This window comes from Amblyraja radiata, chromosome 15 (genome assembly GCF_010909765.2).
Source record: "Amblyraja radiata isolate CabotCenter1 chromosome 15, sAmbRad1.1.pri, whole genome shotgun sequence".
In the NCBI taxonomy this organism is placed as follows: domain Eukaryota; kingdom Metazoa; phylum Chordata; class Chondrichthyes; order Rajiformes; family Rajidae; genus Amblyraja; species Amblyraja radiata.
Genome location: NC_045970.1, coordinates 36656347 through 36677759, shown reverse-complemented (window position 1 = coordinate 36677759; position 21413 = coordinate 36656347). Strand labels below are relative to the sequence as shown.

The window sequence follows — 21413 nt, the reverse complement described above, 5'->3', positions numbered from 1 at the left end:
GTTATAAAACCTGCCCTCAACTCAAATTTTTTTTACAGGACTGTGAGAACGCCGACCTCACAACCACAGATCCTGCTGCCTGGCTAAGTTACCAAACCAAGCCTAAAAAACTGGACGAAGTGTCCAAAATATCGGCGCAAGAGGGCAGGGTCTGGAATGAGCACCACACGTAAACCAGTCAGCAGTACCTCTAACGCGTCCACCAGGAGAGTCCACCTCATGGTACTGGTGAAAGCTCGGGGCCTGCATGCCAAACCCGTAAGCCTTTCAGGCCAAGGCCCAGAGCAGGCCCCATGGAAAATGCGCCATCCCCCAACACCACCACCACGTCAGACAACGTGCAAGACTCATTGGACCCGCAGGAAACAGAAGAATACCGATAACCATGGAGGTAGGTGGGTCTGGTTCCTACCAACGTATACAAAATAGGGGCTTAATACTAACAGGGGAGATCACACCTGTTTTAAGAAGCACGGGAGTCTATCACAAGTGATCAGTATATACTCAATGGCTTAGTGGATACAAAATACAATTCATACTAGAAAAATTGCCACCAGTTCAACATTTACCCCAGAGGGTATTTTCCCTCTCCGTTAAAGAAACGAGAGGGACAAGCTGTACTGGTGAGACTAATTACAAAGGGTTTCATGGGAAACATGAACCCTTAAAATTCGTATCAAATATTCGTCACTAAACCGAAAAAGATGGTGGATGTCGCATCATCATTGACTTAACTTCACTAAATATGGTTGTTAAGTATATACATTTCAAAATGGAAACGGTTGTTACTGCCAAACAACTAATTTCCAAAGGATACTTCATGGCAAGCATTGATCTTAAAGATGTTTACTATTTTAGTACCATTCACAAGGATCATCGCAGATACCTGAAATTTACCTGGATGGGGCAGCTATGGCAATTTAAAGCGTTACCCAATGGGAAAATAGGCAAGACCATGGAATTGACTATGTTAGCTGTATCAGCTACCAAACAGTTATTCGAAACCCTGGGATTGTCTTACATCCAGATAAATCTAGGTTGAAGCCATCCACAATCATGCACAACTTGGGCTTCACAATTAATTCAGCCTACGTGACTGTAACTTTGCCAAGAGACAAAACAGTTGAATTGGCACAATCATGCAACAATTAATGGTCCACGTACTCCCAAAACATTCGACAAGTAACAGAGTAATTGGGAATATGGTAGCAGCATTTCCGGCTACACAATTCAGACCTTTGCACTGTCAAAACTTACAAAGAGCAAAGGTACAGGCACCAAAACGACATACAGGTCATTATGGTTGTGTCATTGAAGTCACCCACTGAAGCAATATCATAACTACAGTGGTGGGCAAAAAATGTTTAGCATAATTTTATGGTTTAAAAGCATATGCACAAATATGCATCACTTGCATGTACGGTCACAAATAGATAATACTACGGTGGCAGCCTACGTTAACCATATGGGCGGCATAAAATCGGTATCATGCGACAAGTTGGTCAACACAATTTGGCAATGGTGTGTCGAAAGACATATTTGGCTATCAGTAACTTACCTGCCAGGTAAGCTAAATACAGTGGCAGACACCAGGTCACGTAAATTTAATGACAATGGATGTTAAACCCCAAATAATTTGCAAAGTTATCATGCAATATGGCACGCCAGATATCGATTTATTTGCATCAAGGCTAAATCACCAGATACCTATGTATGTCGCTTGGGAACCAGACCCTGAGGCAGCAGCGGTAGATGCGTTCGCGCTGGATTGGGGAAATTCTTCTTCGATGCATTTCCTCCCTTCTGCCTCATCAGTTGGGGACTACGCACAATACAAATGGACTCTGCTTCAGGTATTTTGATAGTACCCGACTGGCCTACACAGCCATGGTTCCCAAAACTCCATGACATGGTTGTTGAAACTCCGATGGTATCCCCAGTGACCCAGAGTTATTTACACCCAGTGTCGGGCATTAGCCACCCGTGCCATGAAAATCAAACTCCTGGGTTGCAAATTCTGCACAAACCACTTCTGGGACTGGGATTATCAGAACAAACCATCGACACCATGTCAGCATCCCTTCGAACATCCACTGAAAAACAGCACTTGTCCAGCATCAAGAAATGGGAGAAGTACTGCTTGGATAAAGGGACCACCTACTCAACCGCTACAGTTACCAACGTACTGGAATTCCTGGCGAACCTTCACCACGATGAAGGACTCAGCTACAGAGCCATCAACACGGCTAGAAGAGCCATGCCTGTCTATTTAAAACCAGCTCCAGGACAACAGGCAATGGGGTCCCATCTGCTGGTGGTCAAACTAATGAAGGGTATTCACAACTCTAACCCCTAGACCAAGGTACACCCATACATGGGATGTCAGTGTGGTACTGACATACCTCAGGGGATGGCCACCAGCCAGACCCCTTAACCTGGAACAATCTATGCTCAAAACACTCATGTTGATGGCACTTGTATCTGCACAGAGGGTCCAGTCACTACACCTATTGCGACTGGACAACATGATCACAGCTCCAGACTGATCAAACAGAGCAGACCAGGAACACCTAATCCAGTCATGGAATTCCGGCCTTACCCACCAGAACCACGGTTATGTGCCATGACCCACCTACTATCCTACATAGACACAACCAAAATATTCGAGGGAGATGAAAAGCCTTGTGGGTCAGTCATAAAAACCTTATGGTCGGGTGACGAGCCAAACCATTGCGAGATGGCTCAAGCAGGTGCCAAAAACTGCTGGGATAAACACTAACATGTACAAATTTTATTCCACCAGGGCAGCATCCATGTCGACGGCTAAAAGAATGGACATGCCTATAGACCACATCCTAGCTACAGCAGGATGGTGGGGGGAAAAGACCGTTCAGAAATTTTATAATAAGCCGTTGGCAAAACCTGTTTTATTTGCAGTAAAGATTACGGACTGCAAATATTTAATTTAAGCCCAGGGGAGCAATTTAATTCTTTGTTGGTATTGTTTAAAAAATAACATTGTGTTTTTCTACAAATAGATTCATTGGTTGATTACGATAACACTTCCTCCCTCAAGAACTTCGGCAGTGAGTGAAATAAAACTGTTACACGGTTTGAAATCACAGAGCTTTGAAGTCTTCACGTAGTCACTCTCGTGACTCCGAAGTAAAATAGTAAGATTAAACGAGAACTTACCAATTTGAAGTTTGATCTGTATTTTATGAGGAGTTACGATGAGGGATTACGTGCCCTCCGCTCCCACCCTCATATGGATCAAACTAATCAATTGATGTCTCATCTTTACTATGTTTACTTCAAATAACTGTGTCTATCTGTGATTCCACATCGCTGCTTGGAAGTATGCCGCGCCTGCGCACTGAGCCGGTTCTTCACGTAATCCCTCATCGTAACTCCTCATAAAATACAGATCAAACTTCAAACTGGTAAGTTCTCGTTTAATCTTGCTATCAAACAGCATACATTATCTCGGGAGGGAAATGAGAGGCATTTGGATAGTTGCTGCGACAATTAACCTGTATGAATTCACATTCTATAAGGAATTTGAAATGTTCAGGATAAGCAAAAGCCGTAAAAGCACATGGTTTATGCTGTTCTCTATGATTGTGCTTTTGACAAGAAAATTAAATAATCTGATTTTTAGTGATGTTTAGTAAAAGAAAACAAATTGTTTCTATTAGGGTCTACAGAAAAGAGCATTCTTGTTTGGTTATCAGTACCATTCCTATTAGCTACAGTGGTTAAATTATTTAAATTTGATTCTGTAGGAAAACAATAACATCAAACTGTAATTATTGTATTTCCTTCTGGGTAAGTGTACGTCACAGAATGGTAGAATATTACATCAAAGAAATAAGCAATTTGGTCTGTTGAATCTTGGGGTGGTTGTTTAGAAGAGAAATTCAATTAGTCCAATTCTCCACCTACACTAAGCACTTCAATTTTTATGTTAAAATACTAATGCAATTTTCTTTAAAGGTTGATTTTTCAGCTGTTAGAAAAAAAATCTTTATTTAAAAGTCTCTTATTTTGAAATATTTCTACTTGTTTTTTCTGTTTGAAGGACCACCTCCCCGGCCTCTTCAGTCAAGTTTTGTAACTGTTTCTTAATCTTGGAATTGGAATTGTTCTCTTAAAACTTAATTGTACCTTCTTCAAAGCCTTCACAGCCTTCCTAATAGAAACTTAAATTTCCATCTAAGGAAAAAAGCAATGTATGCTTGGTTTAATCCCTGGTTCTTCCGGTCTGTCTTTATATATAAAACCCTTCATGCTATCCTTTAGTAACTGCTATGTTCACCTGTTCTGCCAATATCAAAGATTTGTGCGCATGTTGGGTTTCTTGTAGTCGCGTAAAGATTTCTACCATTTTCTTTTGATGTTTCTTCTCAGTTCACAACCTCTCATTTCTCTGCCACGAGTCCTCTCATTCTGTCAGTTTTTCTATGTCCATTTTAATTCTCTTACGATCTTTATCGTTTTCAATAATTCTAAGATTTGTATTTCTTGAATGATATATTACAGCACTGTTTATCAAATGTAACAGGAATATTAGCATGGAACTTTCGTAGGAAACACCACTCCTTCCAGTCTGAGAAGTAGCCATTCAGTGACTCCCTCTCTTTATTCCCTTTGCCAATTTTATAACATTGCTTTTCATCCCATTCATTTCCTGGAGCAACACATTTAACATATGCATTTGGAAATAAATATGCACAACTTCTAAAATGACCTCCAGTCTCTTAGCAGAAAATTCTAAAGTAATCAAACATGATTTATAGTCACAGTGCACAGAAATGGGGCCTTCGGCCCAAATTGCCCAAGCAGACCAAGATAATCTAAGTTAGTCTCATTTGCCTGCTTTTGACCTATTTATGCTTGATAAATATTTATTGGTTCCTCTCGATTAGATTATGCCTGTCCAAGTGACTACTATTTTTTTTCTTCCTTGTTTCCCAAACTTTGCCTGTTACTGACATTAAATTTCCAGGACTTTGGTTGCAGATTAATCTCTTCTTTCTTTGAGCAAAGAGTTAATGTTTGCAATCTTACTGTCTTTGGTATATTGATGTTTGGAGGAAGGTGGTAAATTGTGAGCAGCTTAATTCCCCCAACGGCCTTGGATAAATCTCATTTGCATGAGATGATACTTTCTAGTCATTCAACTAGATTGCATTTTTAAATTTTAACTCTCTCACTCTACCAGTGTTCTCATTTACTAAACCTTTAGTAAAGTCTTCTTGGCAAAGTTAGAAGTCAAACCTTTCACCTAACCCCAAGTTCTCTGCAGCTGATCCACTAATCCTGTGGCAGCCCTACTATTATGAGCAAGCCCTTTTGATTTGATTTTATGTTGACCCCATTGAGAGACTTCTATTAATTAGATTTCCTGGATTCTCCTCCCCTCTGCAGTGACAGCACAGTCTTTTAAATATTTGTTCTTAAAAACAGGATGCTATTTCTGTTGCAAGTTCCATGTATTTAAATGTGCTGGAATGTTCTTTTCCCTCAATTAACTTTTAAGGCATTGATCCATGGTGGCTAATTTTGACTAACTTGTCCCATGGTTATTCATAGCTTATTGTTTGAAATTACACTTGTTGTATAATTTTGATCATTTCAGAAGTGGAACCATTTGGTCCAATGCAGATGTCAGAGAAGATCTTGTTGAGGCTGCTAAAACATCCGAATGTCATTCAGGAAATGAAATTTGATGATAGGAATAAAAAAGCCCCAGAACATTACCTCTTCCATCGGAATAAACCTGTAGACTATTTTATTCTAGTTTTGCAGGTTAGTATGATTCATTCAAGAGAAAATCTGTGAAATTATATCTGGAAAATTTTCATTTATACAGATCAAACATGATTGAATCTGGGGCTGTGTATGTGCATTGTACATTAGTTTAAAAATGCATATTTTCATACAACTGAATTTATATTCTTTGATTTTTGATGTTCAATGTTATTGTTGAAAAGGTTGCCCATGTATACCTTGATGTGCAAGTGCTACCAAGTTTAGGATTCCTGGAATTGGTAGGGAATGAAGGCAGAGACAGAGTGGTTGTCCCGCTACACATCAAAGCCTAAATGTTATTTAGACTTTAGTTTTGAGATACAGTGCGGAAACAGGCCCTTTAGTCCAACGAGTCCGTGCCGACCAGCGATCCACGTAGACTAGCGCTATCCTACACACTAGGAACAATTTACAATTTTACCAATGCCAATTAACCTACAAAACCCAGACGTCTTTGGAGTATGGGAGGAAACTAGATCACATGGAGAAAACCCAAACGGTCACAGGGAGAATAGTCAATAGGTGCAGGAGTAGGCCATTCGGCCCTTCGAGCATTGAATGGCCAGCACTGCCATTCACTGTGATCATTGCTGATCATCCACAATCAATACCCCATTCCTACCTTCCCCCCATATCCCTTGACTCCGCTATCTTTAAAAGCTCTATCTAACTCTCTCTTGAAAGCATCCAGAGAATTGGCCTCCTCTGCCTTCTGATGCAGAGAATTCCACAGATGCACAACTCTCTGGGTGAAAAGGTTTTTCCTCATCTCCGCTCTAAATGGCCTACCCCTTATTCTTAAACTTTGGCCCCTGGTTCTGGACTCCCCCAACATCGGGAACATGTTTCCTGCCTCTAGCGTGTCCAATCCCGTAATAATCTTATGTTTCAATAAAAGCCCTCTCATCCTTCTAAATTCCAGTGTATGCAAGCCTAATCGCACCATTCTTTCAACATATGACAGTCCTGCCATCAAAACTGCACACAATATGCCACTAGGGCCCTGTACAACTGCAGAAGGTCCTCTTTGCTCCTACACTCAACCCTTCGTGTTATGAAGGCCAACATGCCACTAGCTTTCTTCACTGCCTGCTGTACCTGCATGATTATTTTCAGTGACTGATGTACAAGGACACCCAGATCTCATTGTCCCCTTTTCCTAACTTGACACCATTCAGTTAATAATCTGCCTTCCTGTTCTTGTCACCAAAGTGGATAACCTCACATTTATCCACATTAAACTACACCTGCCATGCATCTGCCCACTCACCCAACCAGTCCAAGTCACCCTGCATCCTCATAGCATCCTCCTCACATTTTACACTGCCACCCAGCTTTGTGTCATCTGCAAACTTACTAATGTTACCATTAATCCCTTCATCTAAATCATTAATGTATCTTATAAATAATTGCGGCCCCAGCACCGAGACCTGCGGTGCCCCACTAGTCACTGCCTGCAATTCTGAAGGGGACCGGTTAATCCTACTGTTTAAGAAGGAACTGCAGATGCTGGAAAATCGAAGGGAGACAAAAATGCTGGTAAGGCGGGTAAGGCAGCATCTATGGAGCGAAGGAAATGGGCAACGTTTCGGGCCGAAACCCTTCTTCAGACTAATCCTACTCTTTGTTTCCTGTCTGCCAACCAATTTTCTATCTGTGTCAGTACCCTACCCCCAATACCATGTGCTCTAAATTTGCCCACAAATCTCCTATGTCGGACCTTATCAAAGGTCTTCTGAAAGTCCAGGTAGACTACATCCACTGGCTCTCCCTTGTCCATTTTCCTAGTTACCTCAAAAAATTCCAGAAGAAAAGTCAAGCATGATTTCCCCTTCGTAAATCCATGCTGACTCAGACCGATCCTGTTACTGCTATCCAAATGTGCCCTCATTTCATCTTTTATAATTAACTCCAGCATCTTCCCCACCACCGATGTCAGGCTAACTGGTCTATAATTCCGTTTTCTCTCTCCCTCCTTTCTTAAAGAAAAAAGTATAAACTCCGTACAAACAGCACCCATAGTCAGGATCGAACCCAGGTCTCTGGTGCTGTTAGACAGCAGCTCTACCGCTGTGCCGCTGTGGCACCCATAGGCTAGAATAGGCTTTATTTTAGAAATCGTTATTTTAAACTAAATTGCAGGATGTTGAAGGTGCTTGATGGTGACTTGAAATGGAAATCCAAATTGATGGAAATAAAATCTCAAGGATTGTTTAGGGATGCTGCATTGCTGGGAATTGATGAATGGCCTAAAAAATAATTTCCTCTTCCATAATTATTTTGAATTTTGTGAAATAGGATATCAGGATTTAGATTAAATTAATCAGAAGTGCAAATGAAAGATCATTGTAACTGTAATTGCACCCCAAAATTTCCATGACTACAGAACTCATTTTAATATTTGCTGCTTTATGAAACTGGAAACTGGGCTGAATTGTGATTAGAAAGTAACTAACTTGGTCGAGGTGTCATACCAATATCAGACTAGAGACGGAAATTAGCTACTGATTGGCTACAATCTCGCATATTTACATGCAAATGTTCATTAATATGCACTGTCCCTATAAACAAATTATTATTATTGTATCTATGCTGCTTTGGGTAAAAAAGGTTTCTCTACATCACTTCTAATCTAACTTTATGGCGGACAAATTTTGACCTGCTCAATGAAAATAGTTCTTATGTAGGCCTTTTGTAATTTCATATGCAGTCGTGGAGCTATACAGATCAGAAATAGGTCTTTAGTTCCACCTCGTTCGTGCCAATCGCGTTGCCTAATATAGGTAGTTCCATTTCCCTGTGCTGGGCCCATAGCAACTGAAATTGTATGTATTTGATTTCTTGAAAACGTACCCAAGTCCAATTGAGATCACAAGTCGGGTTTTGGTTATGTTTTCAAACAATAGTGCTGAAATTCAGATTATCCATAATCTTGACCAGAAGACAGATATCAGTCTTTTAAGATTTTTTTTTGTAGATTTAAGTTAAATAATTATCGGTTAAAATGTGCCAAGTTTACTGTTTTGACATGGAATTGGCTGGAACTGATGACTACCTTAGTTCCTCAAACTGGGAAAATAATGATCTTGGGTCTGGAGATTAAAGCCCTTTTTAAAAAATATATTTAAATTGAGGCACTTTTCCAATGATTGTGCAACAGCTTATGTCTATTAAATTTATTCCACAACACAGTAAACCGTTCTAATTCGCTGGTAATAACGTTTTGTAGAAACTGCAATTGTATTCTTTGTTTATGGGCTGATATTTCTTAAATTGGTTGTATTTCTTCATTAAATTTTTATCTTAATGAATATTCATGCTGTGAGGAAATAGACTCTTGTTTGTTGAATGTAGTTTAATGATGCCAATCGCTTTGTTTGGCCAGGGGAAAGTGGAGGTGGAAGCTGGGAAAGAAGTAATGAAGTTCGAAGCAGGAGCTTTCTCTTACTATGGCATGATGGCTCTCGCGTCCTCTCCAGGTACTAATCTTAGTTCCACAACCACAGCGTCGGTGGAATCAATGTTTTCTCTGAAAGTAAAATAACGGGAAAAGGTTTTGAATCCAAATTATTAGGATTTAATCAGTACTCAGAAGCTTGGATTTTAAATCTACAAGTAATCCTCTTACAACCCTTGGCTCTAATGGGTACCAAGTTATTGATTAGACTAAACTTGGCTACTGGGCACGATTTGATTTGGTGTAAAAATGTGTATCTGAAAACAGAGCAGTTAGTTCCTGTAACCTTGTCACACTTATTGCTAGCTTGTGCCCAGCATTTTGAAATTGTGTATACTGCAGTCCACTCGCTGAGGCAGCGTACTCACTGCACAGCATGCCACGGTTGACACATAGAAATCTGGTGATCTGGTGCACAGCTTATTTGGTATGCATGAGGTGCATTCCTGAGTTAGACACCATTCCTGCAGACGCACACTACTGCCACCAGGTGGAAGATGCATATTTCCATCCATTGAGAATTCTGGTTTTCCCTAAATATTTGCAGGAAATCAACTTGGGTCGAGGGCATGGACGGCTTACCTGGTAGTGGAATAACACTCCAGAAGATATTTGACATCATTATAATAACCAAGCCTCATTAATTCAAGGATATTTGGATACTGTTTCTTTTGAAATTCTAATTGGCATTTAAAAAAAATCAAAATCAGCCTGTTTGAAAAAAATATATCAACACTTGGTCCATTTGCTACTCACTTAGGATGAAGGGTGCTTTGTGTTGAAATGTTGACCAGTGTGTCAAATAAGCTGATTGAGGTAGGAGTGATAGGTGCAACCACTTAATTGAGAAACTTAAAGCAGGCAGATCATTTATGGAACTAAAAAAATATTTGAAATGAAATAAAATATTGCAGTTCTTAAAGTTGTGATAAATTGCAAGATTAATTGGCTTTGTTTTTAATGGTTAGCTCATGCACCACAACATGATGTCTCAATTTTTTGGTGCTCAATTGATTTGAATCCAGTTTTAAATATCAATATAAACCGCGACTAAATTCCCACTTGATGCAATGGAATTCAGTATTTTGAACACACATGTACTTTTTTTCTCAGATCCTTCCTTGGCTAGAAGTGACATGAGGAAATGAAATAGAGCTCTATTTTTCGTGATGTTCTTAATTATTCCGAAATAAAAACATACAATGCTGGAAAGTTCAACAGATTAGGTATACAGTGCCCTCCATAATGTTTGGGACAAAGATCCATCATTTATTTTTTTGCCTCTGTACTCCACAATTTGAGATTTGTAATAGAAAAAAATCACATGTGGTTAAAGTGCACATTGTCAGATTTTAATAAAGGCCATTTTTATACATTTTGGTTTCAACATGTAGAAATTACAGCTGTGTTTATACATAGTCCCCCCCATTTCAGGGCACCATAATGTTTCGGACACAGTATTGTCATGTCAATGAAAGTAGTCATATTTAGTATTTTGTTGCATATCAATGACTGCTTGAAGTCTGCGATTCATGGATATCACCAGTTGCTGAGTGTCTTTTCTGTTGATGGTCTGCCAGGCCTGTATTGCAGCCATCTTTAGCTAATGCTTGTTTCGGGGGCTAGCTCCTTTCCGTTTTCTCTTCAGCATATAAAAGGCATGCTCAATTGGGTTCAGATCGGGTGATTGACTAGGCCACTCAAGAATTTACCATTTTTTAGCTTTGAAAAACTCCATTGTTGCTTTAGCAGTATGTTTAGGATCATTGTCTTGCTGTAGAATGAACCGCCGGCCAATGAGTTTTGAGGCATTTGTTTGAATTTGAGCAGATAGGATGTGTCTATACACTTCAGAATTCATTATGCTACTACCATCAGCAGTTGTATCATCAATGAAGATAAGTGGGCCAGTACCTCAGCAGCCATACATGCCCAGGCTGTAACACCCCCACCACCGTGTTTTACAGATGAGGCGGTTTGCTTTGGATCTTGGGCAGTTCCTTCTATTCCTCCATACTTTGCTCTTGCCATCACTCTGATATAAGTTAATCTTCGTCTCATCTTTCCACAAGACCTTTTTCCAGAACTGTGGTTGCTCTTTTAAGTACTTCTTGGCAAACTGTAACCTGGCCATCCTATTTTTGTGGCTAACCGGTAGTTTGCATCTTGCAGTGTAGCCTCTGTATTTCTCTTCATAAAGTCTTCTGCGGACAGCAGTCAATCCACACCTACTCCTTAAGAGTGTTTCTGATCTGTCTGACACGTGTTTGGGGATTTTTCTTTATTATAGAGAGAATTCTTCTGTCATCAGCTGTGGAGGTCTTCCTTGGCCTGCCAGTCCCTTTGCTCACCAGTGCTCTCTTTATCCTTAATGATGTTCCAAACAGTTGATTTTGGTAAGCCCAAGGTTTGGCTGATGTCTCTAATAGTTTTATTCTTGTTTCTCAGTCTCATAATGGCTTCTTTGATTTTCATTGGCACAACTTTGGTCCCCATGTTGATAAAAGTCAATAAAAGTTTCCAAAGGTGATGGAAAGACTGGAGGAAAGACTAGGTGCTGCGAGCTCTCTTATGCTTGCATTAAAGAGGCCTTTAAATACTCCTGAGCAACTACAACCGCCTGTGAAGTCATGTGCTCCAAACATTATGGTGCCCTGAAATGGGGGGACTGTATAAACACAGTTGTAGTTTCTACATGGTGAAACCAAAATGTATAAAAATGGCCTTTAATAAAATCTGACAATGTGCACTTTCACCACATGTGATTTTTTTTTTCTATTACAAATCTCAAATTGTGGAGCACAGAGGCAAATAAATAAATGATGGGTCTTTGTCCCAAACATTATGCAGGGCACTGTATCTGTGCAGATTGATCGATCATTTGACAAAAAGATAGCAACCTGAAATGTTAACTCGTGCTTCTCTCTGTCTGTGAATGCTACATGGCCTACTTTGTAATTCTACTATTTTCCGGAGGATAGTGGTGGTTAGTTTAGTTTATTGTCACGTGTACGAAGGTACAGTGAAAAGCTTTTTTGTTGCGTGCTATCCAGTCAGTGGAAAGATTATAAATGAATTACAATCAAGCCATCCACAGTGTATAGATAATGAGAATAACGTGTAGTGCAAGATAAAGTTCAGTAAAGTCTGATTAAAGATAGTCCGAGGGTCTCCAATGAGGTAGAGATAGTAGGTCAGGACCGTGCTGTAGGTGGTGAGAGGTTGGTCCAGTTACCTGATAACAGCTGCGAATAAACTGTCCCTGAATCTTGAGGTATGCGTCTTCACACTTCTGTACCTCTTGCCTGATGGGAGAGGGGAGAAGAGGGAGTGTCCAGGGTGAGACTTGTTCTTGATTATGTTGATGGCCTTGCTGAGGCAGCATGGTGTAGATGGAGTTAATGACTGGGAGGTTGGTTTGCATGATGGTCTGGGTTGCGTCCAGAATTCCCTTCAATTTCTTGCACTCTTGGACGGAGCTGTTCCCAAACTGTGTTGTGATGCATCCCAATAAAATGCTTTCTGCGGCGCATCTGTAGAAATTTGTGAGAGTTATTGGAGACATGGTCAATGGTATTTTGGACATGCTGGACTTCCTAAGCCTTCTAAGGAAGAAGATGTGTTGGTGTGCTTTCTTAGCCATTGTTTTGTTATGGTTAGTTCAGGACAAATTGCTGGTGAGATTTACTACAAGGAACATGAAGCTTTCGACCTTTACTATTTTGGCGCCTTCAATGTAAATTGGGATATGTGTACCATATTGCTTCCTGAAGTCGATAACAATCCTTTGTCTGTCTGACATTGATGGAAAGGTTGTTGTCCAGGCACCCGGTTACGAGGTTCTCAATCTCCTTCCTATACTCTGTCTCATCATTATTTGATATCCATCCCACTACAGTGGTGTTGTCTATGGTATGGGTGTTTTCTGCTTGGAACGAGTGCGTGCATTAGTGTCAGGATCTTTATTTATAATACGAATGACTCGGATGAGAATTTCAGTGGTCTAATTAATGAGTTTTCAGACAACATGAAAGTTGGTGGAGTTGTAGATTGCGAAGAAGATTGTCCAAGGTTGCTGCACAACATGGATCAGTTGGAACATTGGATGGAGTGGTGGCAGATAGAATTTAATCCAGGCGAGAGTGTGCTAATGCTGGTGGGACGTATAGAATAAATACCATGTACGCTGATGTACAGAGAAACCTTGGGGTCCAAGTCCATAACTCGCTAAATGGACTCAGTGGTGATGAAGGCATTTAATATGCTTGCATTCATCACCCAAGGTATTGTGTATAAGAGTTGGGATATTGCAGCTATATTTAAAAAAAAATGATCTGACTGCATTTGGATATTGTATACAGATTGGTGACCAAATTCAGGAAGGGTGCAGTAGCAATAAAGAAGGTGCTGAGGAGATTTTCCAGGATGTTGTCATCGGATCTTAGAATAATACAGCATAGAAATGGGCCTTATGGACAATTCATCCTTGCCGAACAAGGTGCCTGCCTGTGGCAATCTCATCTGACAGTGCTTGTCCCTAGTCCCCCTAAATCGTCTATGTCCGTATACCTGTCCAATATCTTTTAAATGTTGGAATTGTACCAGCCTTAGAGGTCATCCTCTCAACCTCCTTCGCTCCAGGGAAAACATTCTCATATGTCCAGTCTCTCCTGATAACTCCAATCCTCCATTCCTGGCAACATCCTTGAGAACCTCCTACACCCTCTCGAGTTTGATCACATATTTCCTCTTGTTTGGCAACCAGAGCTGCACACAATACTCCAAGTATAGTGTCACCAACAGCTATAATATGTCCTGATTCTTGTACACAGTGACCTGACCGTTGAATGCAAGCGTGCCACATGCCTTTTTCATCATCCTGCCTACCTTTCCGTTTTCAGGGAACTAGATACTCTAGCCCTAGGTCTCCCTCTTCTACAACATTCCCCAGGGGCCTGCCATTCATTGTTTCTCTCCTTCCCTGATTTAACTTTCCAAAATTCTAGACCCAGAGTAGACTAGTCTAGAATTAGATGGCACTTATTTAAAGTAAGAGGGGAGAAATTTAGAGATGAGAGGTGTCATTTTTTTCAAAGGTTGTGTGGAGCGAGCTCCCAGAAGAGCTGGTAGAGGCAGGTACAATTACAATATTTTAAAGGTGCAATAACTGCAGGAGGAACTTTGTAGGTCAGGCAGCATTTATGGAGGCAGAGAGATAGTTCATGTTTTGGGTCGAGAACCTGCAAATGGATTTTTGCACAGGTATTTGGATAGGGAAGGCATGCACCCATTGCAGCCAACTGGAATTGGAGCAGATAGGCATTATGGTTAGTCTGGATAAGGTAGGCTGAAGGGGCCTGTATCTGTGCAGTACGATTCCAAGATAAAAGTAAAATCTGGTCTGATAACAAATTGGACAAATTGAAATAGACGACTACTGCTGAGCAAACACTGATTTCACATCTGAGATTCAAATTAAGACATTACGTCTCTGTATTAATCTGTAAAATGCATTGCATTTAACATTTGGATCTTAAATTCTGGCGTGAAGCTGTGAGCATTGAACTTGACAGCCCTCTAGTGGATGTTATGAACATGGGAATGCAGAGCCTCTCTGTTCCTTGCATTTTAAGGAATATACAATATTGGCACCTTATTGACATCATATTTTATATATCCAGAATATATTTTTTTCTTATACATCTATACATCATATATCGTTTGATCAAAACAATGCATCATGTACGGTTCTGTCACTTCTGAGCTGCCAATTTTAATTCTACTGCACCAAAAACAAATTAGAATTAACTGGTCCATTTTTCATGAATTTTATAGTGTAACCCTTTGTATATTGGTGCCAGTTTCAACATTGAATCCAGTTGGTGGCACTCATTTTGTCTTGTTCATTAAAGGGATGTGTATTTCACTAGCTCACCCTGTATTTAATTACCCTTCATTAATTGCCCTTGAAAAGGTGATGGTGAGCTATTGCAGTCCTTGAGGTGTTCTTCCCCTCTTGAATATTGACACGACCGCTTTAACCAGTACCCGCTGATTTCCTCCTTAAAACCAATTCTGATCTCAATTATATCGTTAATCCCCACAGCTTTGATCTTTGTTAATGGAATCTTTTATGAAACACAAAGTTCCACAAAGTCCTCGGACATTGCATCATAGCAATTTCCCGTTTGGCTGGTGGCCACGCAATCTTCCATGTTGAAAATCTTACACTATTTATGAGGTTTGCAGAGACTCCTCAAATGTTCTTCCGATGACCTGCCTTTATGTTTAGCGTATTGACAGAAGGCTAATGGGGCAGCAGTTAGTTGCACCTCGTCATTTTTTGCATTAGCTACTTTCCGATCTGTCAGTGCCTCCCAAGAGTCCATTGACTGAATTCTCTTCGGGATTATTTGTTTTAAATCCTTTTAGATTGCTTGTGATTGCTGGCAAATTGGGTATATTGCATAGTTTTATCCATGCTTTTCTTGCTGAAAACCACCCCCCTCTCCTTCTTTCCCCACCAAAATGTATGATGTGTATCATTATGCTATTTTCGTTAGGACTCTGGAGCTATTCTGCCTTTATGACAAAATTCTATATGACTTTTTCATTTGGCTTGCTAAACTGAAATGCAGCCTCCATTCACTTTTTTTTAGATCTGGGCATTGGTGTGTTATCATTAAGTACAAGCCTCTTAATAACACTGTGTTGACACCTTCCATCCCTGTACTCACAACTTAAAGTAGACTGCGCAGTAATTAACTCAAATGGAAAAATGTACCCTTTTGTGAACAGAATACTTTTAAAAATAAAATCATCTAGAAAATTAAAACAAGAGGCTATTAAAAATGTTGACCTATACTTGGGCAATTGCTATTGAATATTTTTTTTTCAGTGCTTCAATTACATGTGTTCAGTCTTGCAAGGAATTTCAAACCTTCAATGTAACCATTTAAAATAGTAAGATTAAACGAGAACTTACCAGTTTGAAGTTTGATCTGTATTTTATGAGGAGTTACGATGAGGGATTACGTGAAGAACCCGCTCAGTGCGCAGGCGCGGCATACTTCCAAGCAGCGGTGTGGAATCACAGATAGACACAGTTATTTGAAGTAAACATAGTAAAGACGAGACATCAGTTTATTAGTTTGATCCATATAATGAGGGTGGGAGCGGAGGGCACGTAATCCCTCATCGTAACTCCTCATAAAATACAGATCAAACTTCAAACTGGTAAGTTCTCGTTTAATCTTACTATTTTACTTCGGAGTCACGTGAGTGACTACGTGAAGACTTCAAAGTTCTGTGATTTCAAACCGTGTAACAGTTTTATTTCACTCACTGCCGAAGTTCTTGAGGGAGGAAGTGTTATCGTAATCAACCAAAGAATCTGTTTGTAGAAAAACACAATGGTATTTTTTAACAATAACAACAAAGAATTAAATTGCTCCCCTGGGCTTAAATTAAATATTTGCAGTCCGTAAATCTTTGCTGCAAATAAAACAGATTTTGCCAACGGCTCATTATAAAATTTCTGAATGGTGTTTCCCCCCCCCACCATCCTGCTGTAGCCAGGATGTGGTCTATAGGCATGTCCATTCTTTTAGCCGTCGACGTGGATGCTGCCGTGGTGGAATATAATTTGTACATGTTAGTGTTTTATCCCAGCAGTTTTTAGCACCTGCTTGAGCCATCTCGCAATGGTTTGGCTCGTCACCCGACCATAAGGTTTTTTATGACTGACCCACAAGGCTTTTCATCTCCCTCAAATATTTTGGTTGTGTCTATGTAGGATAGTAGGTGGGTCAAGTTCAAGTTCAAGTGAGTTTATTGTCATGTGTCCCTGTATAGGACAATGAAATTCTTGCTTTGCTTAAGCACACAGAAAATAGTAGGCATTTACTACAAAACAGATAAATGTGTCCATATACCATGATATAAATATATACACACATGAATAAATAAACTGGTAGTGCAAATAACAGAAAGTGGTTGCTAATAATCAGAGTTTTGTCCGAGCCAGGTTTAATAGCCTGATGGCTGAGGGGAAGTAGCTAGTCCTGAACCTGGTTGTTGCAGTCTTCAGGCTCCTGTACCTTCTACCTGAAGGTAGCAGGGAGATCAGTGTGTGGCCAGGATGGTGTGGGTCTTTGATGATACTGCCAGCCTTTTTGAGGCAGCGACTGCGATAAATCCCCTCGATGGAAGGAAGGTCAGAGCCGATGATGGACTGGGCAGTGTTTACTACTTTTTATAGTCTTTTCCTCTCCAGGGCGCTCAAATTTCCGAACCAAGCCACGATGCAACCGGTCAGCATGCTCTCGACTGTGCACCTGTAGAAGTTAGAGAGAGTCTTCCTTGACAATCCGACTCTCCGTAATCTTCTCAGGAAGTAGAGGCGCTGATGAGCTTTTTTGATAATTGCGTTCGTGTTCTCGGACCAGGAAAGATCTTCAGAGATGTGCACCCCCAGGAATTTTAAGTTCTTGACCCTTTCAACCATCGACCCGTTGATATAAATGGGGCTGTGGGTCCCCCTCCTACTCCTTCCAAAGTCCACAATCAGTTCCTTGGTTTTGCTGGTGTTCAGGGCCAGGTTATTGCGCTGGCACCATATGGACAGTTGCTCGATCTCTCTTCTGTACTCTGACTCATCCCCATCAGTGATACGCCCCACAATAGTGGTGTCGTCAGCGAACTTGATGATGGAGTTCGCACTGTGGTTCGCTACGCAGTCATGGGTATAGAGTGAGTACAGCAGGGGGCTGAGCACGCAGCCTTGAGGTGCTCCCGTGCTGATTGTTATTGAGGCTGACACATTTCCACCAATACGAACAGACTGTGGTCTGTGGACGAGGAAGTCGAGGATCCAGTTGCAGAGGGATGCGCAGAGACCCAGTTCTGCGAGTTTGGTAACCAGTTTGGAGGGGATGATTGTGTTAAATGCCGAGCTGTAATCAATGAATAACAGCCTGACATGAGTTTTTGTTGTCCAAGTGGTCCAGTGCGGAGTGGAGGGTCAGCGAGATCGCATCCACCGTTGATCTGTACTGCACTGTACTGTACTGTACACGCGAACTGCAGTGGGTCCAGGTTTTTGTCGATGTAGGAGTTGATTTGCTCCATGATCAACCTCTCAAAGCACTTCATCACCACCGGCGTTAGTGCCACTGGTCGATAGTCATTGAGGCACGTCACCTTACTCTTCTTGGGCACCGGTATAATTGATGCCCTTTTAAAGCAGGTGGGGACCTCAGACCTCAGAAGTGAGAGGTTGAAAATGTCCGTAAAAACTCCCGCCAGTTGGTCCGCACAGGTTTTTAGAACACGGCCGGGTATACCATCAGGTCCAGGTGCTTTTCGGGGGTTCACCCCTCTGAAGGATTTCCTGACATCGTGACTGTGACTGAGACTGAAATGCCATCACAGCGAATGGGGGATCGGGAAGGCACATCAGTATTCTCCCTGTCAAAGCGTGCGTAAAACGCATTGAGCTCGTCAGCGAGCTGCCTCCTGGTTTTGCCTTGTAGGAGGTGATTGCATTCAGACCCTGCCACAGCTGCCGAACATCTGTCTCGTCCTCCAGTTTGGAGCAGAAGTCCCTTTTGGCCTTTTTGATGGCCTTACCAAGGCCGTATCTGGTTTTCATGTAGGCCACTGTATCGTTGGATGTGAATGCCCTGTGTCTGGACTTCAGGAGAGTGCGGATCTCAAAGTTCATCCAAGATTTCTGATTGGGAAACACTGGGAAGGTTTTTGTAGGGATGCAGTCCTCCACACATTTCTTTATGAAGTCTGTAACGACTGTGGCATATTCGTTCAAGTCCGTTGCCGAGTCCTTGAACATTGCCCAGTCTACAGAATCCAAACAGTCCTGGAGTCATGGGTCATGGCACATAACTGTGGTTCTGGTGGGTAAGCCCGGAATTCCACGACTGGATTAGGTGTTCCTGGTCTGCTCTGTTTGATCAGTCGCTGGATAACGACAGATCTGGTCTGGAGCTGTGATCATGTTGTCCAGTCGCAATAGGTGTAGTGACTGGACCCTCTGTGCAGATACAAGTGCCATCAACATGTGTGTTTTGAGCATAGATTGTTCCAGGTTAAGGGGTCTGGCTGGTGGCCATCCCCTGAGCTGGTTTTAAATAGACAGGCATGGCTCTTCTAGCCGTGTTGATGGCTCTGTAGCTGAGTCCTTCATCGTGGTGAAGGTTCGCCAGGAATTCCAGTACGTTGGTAACTGTAGCGGTTGAGTAGGTGGTCCCTTTATCCAACCAGTACTTCTCCCATTTCTTGATGCTGGACAAGTGCTGTTTTTCAGTGGATGTTCGAAGGGATGCTGACATGGTGTCGATGGTTTGTTCTGATAATCCCAGTCCCAGGAGTGGTTCAGAATCTGCAACCCAGGAGTTTGATTCTCATGGCACGGGTGGCTTGTGCCCGACACTGGGTGTAAATAACTCTGGGTCACTGGGGATACCATCGGAGTTTCAACAACCATGTCATGGAGTTTTGGGAACCATGGCTGTGTAGGCCAGTCGGGTACTATCAAAATACCTGAAGCAGAGTCCATTTGTATTGTGCGTAGTCCCCAACTGATGAGGCAGAAGGGAGGAAATGCATAGAAGAAGAATTTCCCCAATGCACGCGAACGCATCTACCGCTGCTGCCTCAGGGTCTGGTTCCCAAGCGACATACATAGGTATCTGGTGATTTAGCCTTGATGCAAATAAATCGATATCTGGCGTGACATATTGCATGATAACTTTTGCAAATTATTTGGGGTTTAACATCCATTGTCATTAAATTTACGTGACCTGGTGTCTGCCACTGTATTTAGCTTACCTGGCAGGTAAGTTACTGATAGCCAAATATGTCTTTCGACACACCATTGCCAAATTGTGTTGACCAACTTGTCGCATGATACCGATTTTATGCCGCCCATATGGTTAACGTAGGCTGCCACCGTAGTATTATCTATTTGTGACCGTACATGCAAGTGATGCATATTTGTGCATATGCTTTTAAACCATAAATTTATGCCAAACATTTTTTGCCCACCACTGTAGTTATGATATTGCTTCAGTGGGTGACTTCAATGACACGATCATAATGACCTGTATGTCGTTCTGGTGCCTGTACCTTTGCTCTTTGTAAGTTTTGACAGTGCAAAGGTCTGAATTGTGTAGCCAGAAATGCTGCTACCGTATTCCCAATTACTCTGTTACTTGTCGAATAGTTAATAATAATAATAATAAATTTTATTTTTATAGCGCTTTTCTAAGACTCAAAGTCGCTTTACAATAGTAACAGACAATAGCAAACGGACCATTAAACGGACCACCAAAACGGACCCGTACGTGGACCATTAAATTGTTGCATGATTGTGCCAATTCAACTGTTTTGTCTCTTGGCAAAGTTACAGTCACGTAGACTGAAGTAATTGTGAAGCCCAAGTTGTGCATGATTGTGGATGGCTTCAACTTAGATTTATCTGGATGTAAGACAATCCCAGGGTTTCGAATAACTGTTTGGTAGCTGATACAGCTAACATAGTCAATTCCATGGTCTTGCCTATTTCCCATTGCCATAACTGCCCCATCCAGGTAAATTTCAGGTATCTGCGATGATCCTTGTGAATGGTACTAAATAGTAAACATCTTTAAGATCAATGCTTGCCATGAAGTATCCTTTGGAAATTAGTTGTTTGGCAGTAACAACCGTTTCCATTTTGAAATGTATATACTTAACAAACATATTTAGTGAAGTTAAGTCAATGATGATGCGACATCCACCATCTTTTTGGGTTTAGTGACGAATATTTGATACAAATTCCAAGGGTTCATGTCTCCCATGATACCCTTTGTAATTAGTCTCACCAGTACAGCTTGTCCCTCTCGTTTCTTTAATAGAGAGGGAAATACCCTCTGGGGTAAATGTTGAACTGGTGGCAATTTTTCTAGTATGAAATGTATTTTGTATCCACTAAAGCCATTGAGTATATACTGATCACTTGTGATAGACTCTCGCTTCTTAAAACAGGTGTAATCTCCCCCCTGTTAGTATTAAGACCCTTTTTTCTATACGTTGGTAGGAACCAGACCCACCTACCACCAAGGTTATGGGTATTCTTCTGTTT

General features: G+C 41.2%; 1 protein-coding gene across 4 annotated transcripts in view; it reads left to right on the top strand.

Annotated features, from left to right (window-relative positions):
* cnnm2 (cyclin and CBS domain divalent metal cation transport mediator 2) overlaps nucleotides 1–21413 on the top strand; it is a 153065-nt gene that overhangs the window by 118003 nt on the left and 13649 nt on the right. For 3 of the 4 annotated variants that reach the window (XM_033034051.1, XM_033034053.1, XM_033034050.1), the window contains 2 exons: nucleotides 5642–5811; nucleotides 9200–9293. The exons of the other annotated variant lie outside the window; for it this stretch is intronic. In XM_033034051.1, coding sequence (XP_032889942.1) covers nucleotides 5642–5811; nucleotides 9200–9293 — 264 coding nt within the window. The remainder of the gene's footprint in view (nucleotides 1–5641; nucleotides 5812–9199; nucleotides 9294–21413) is intronic. 4 annotated transcript variants of the gene reach the window in all.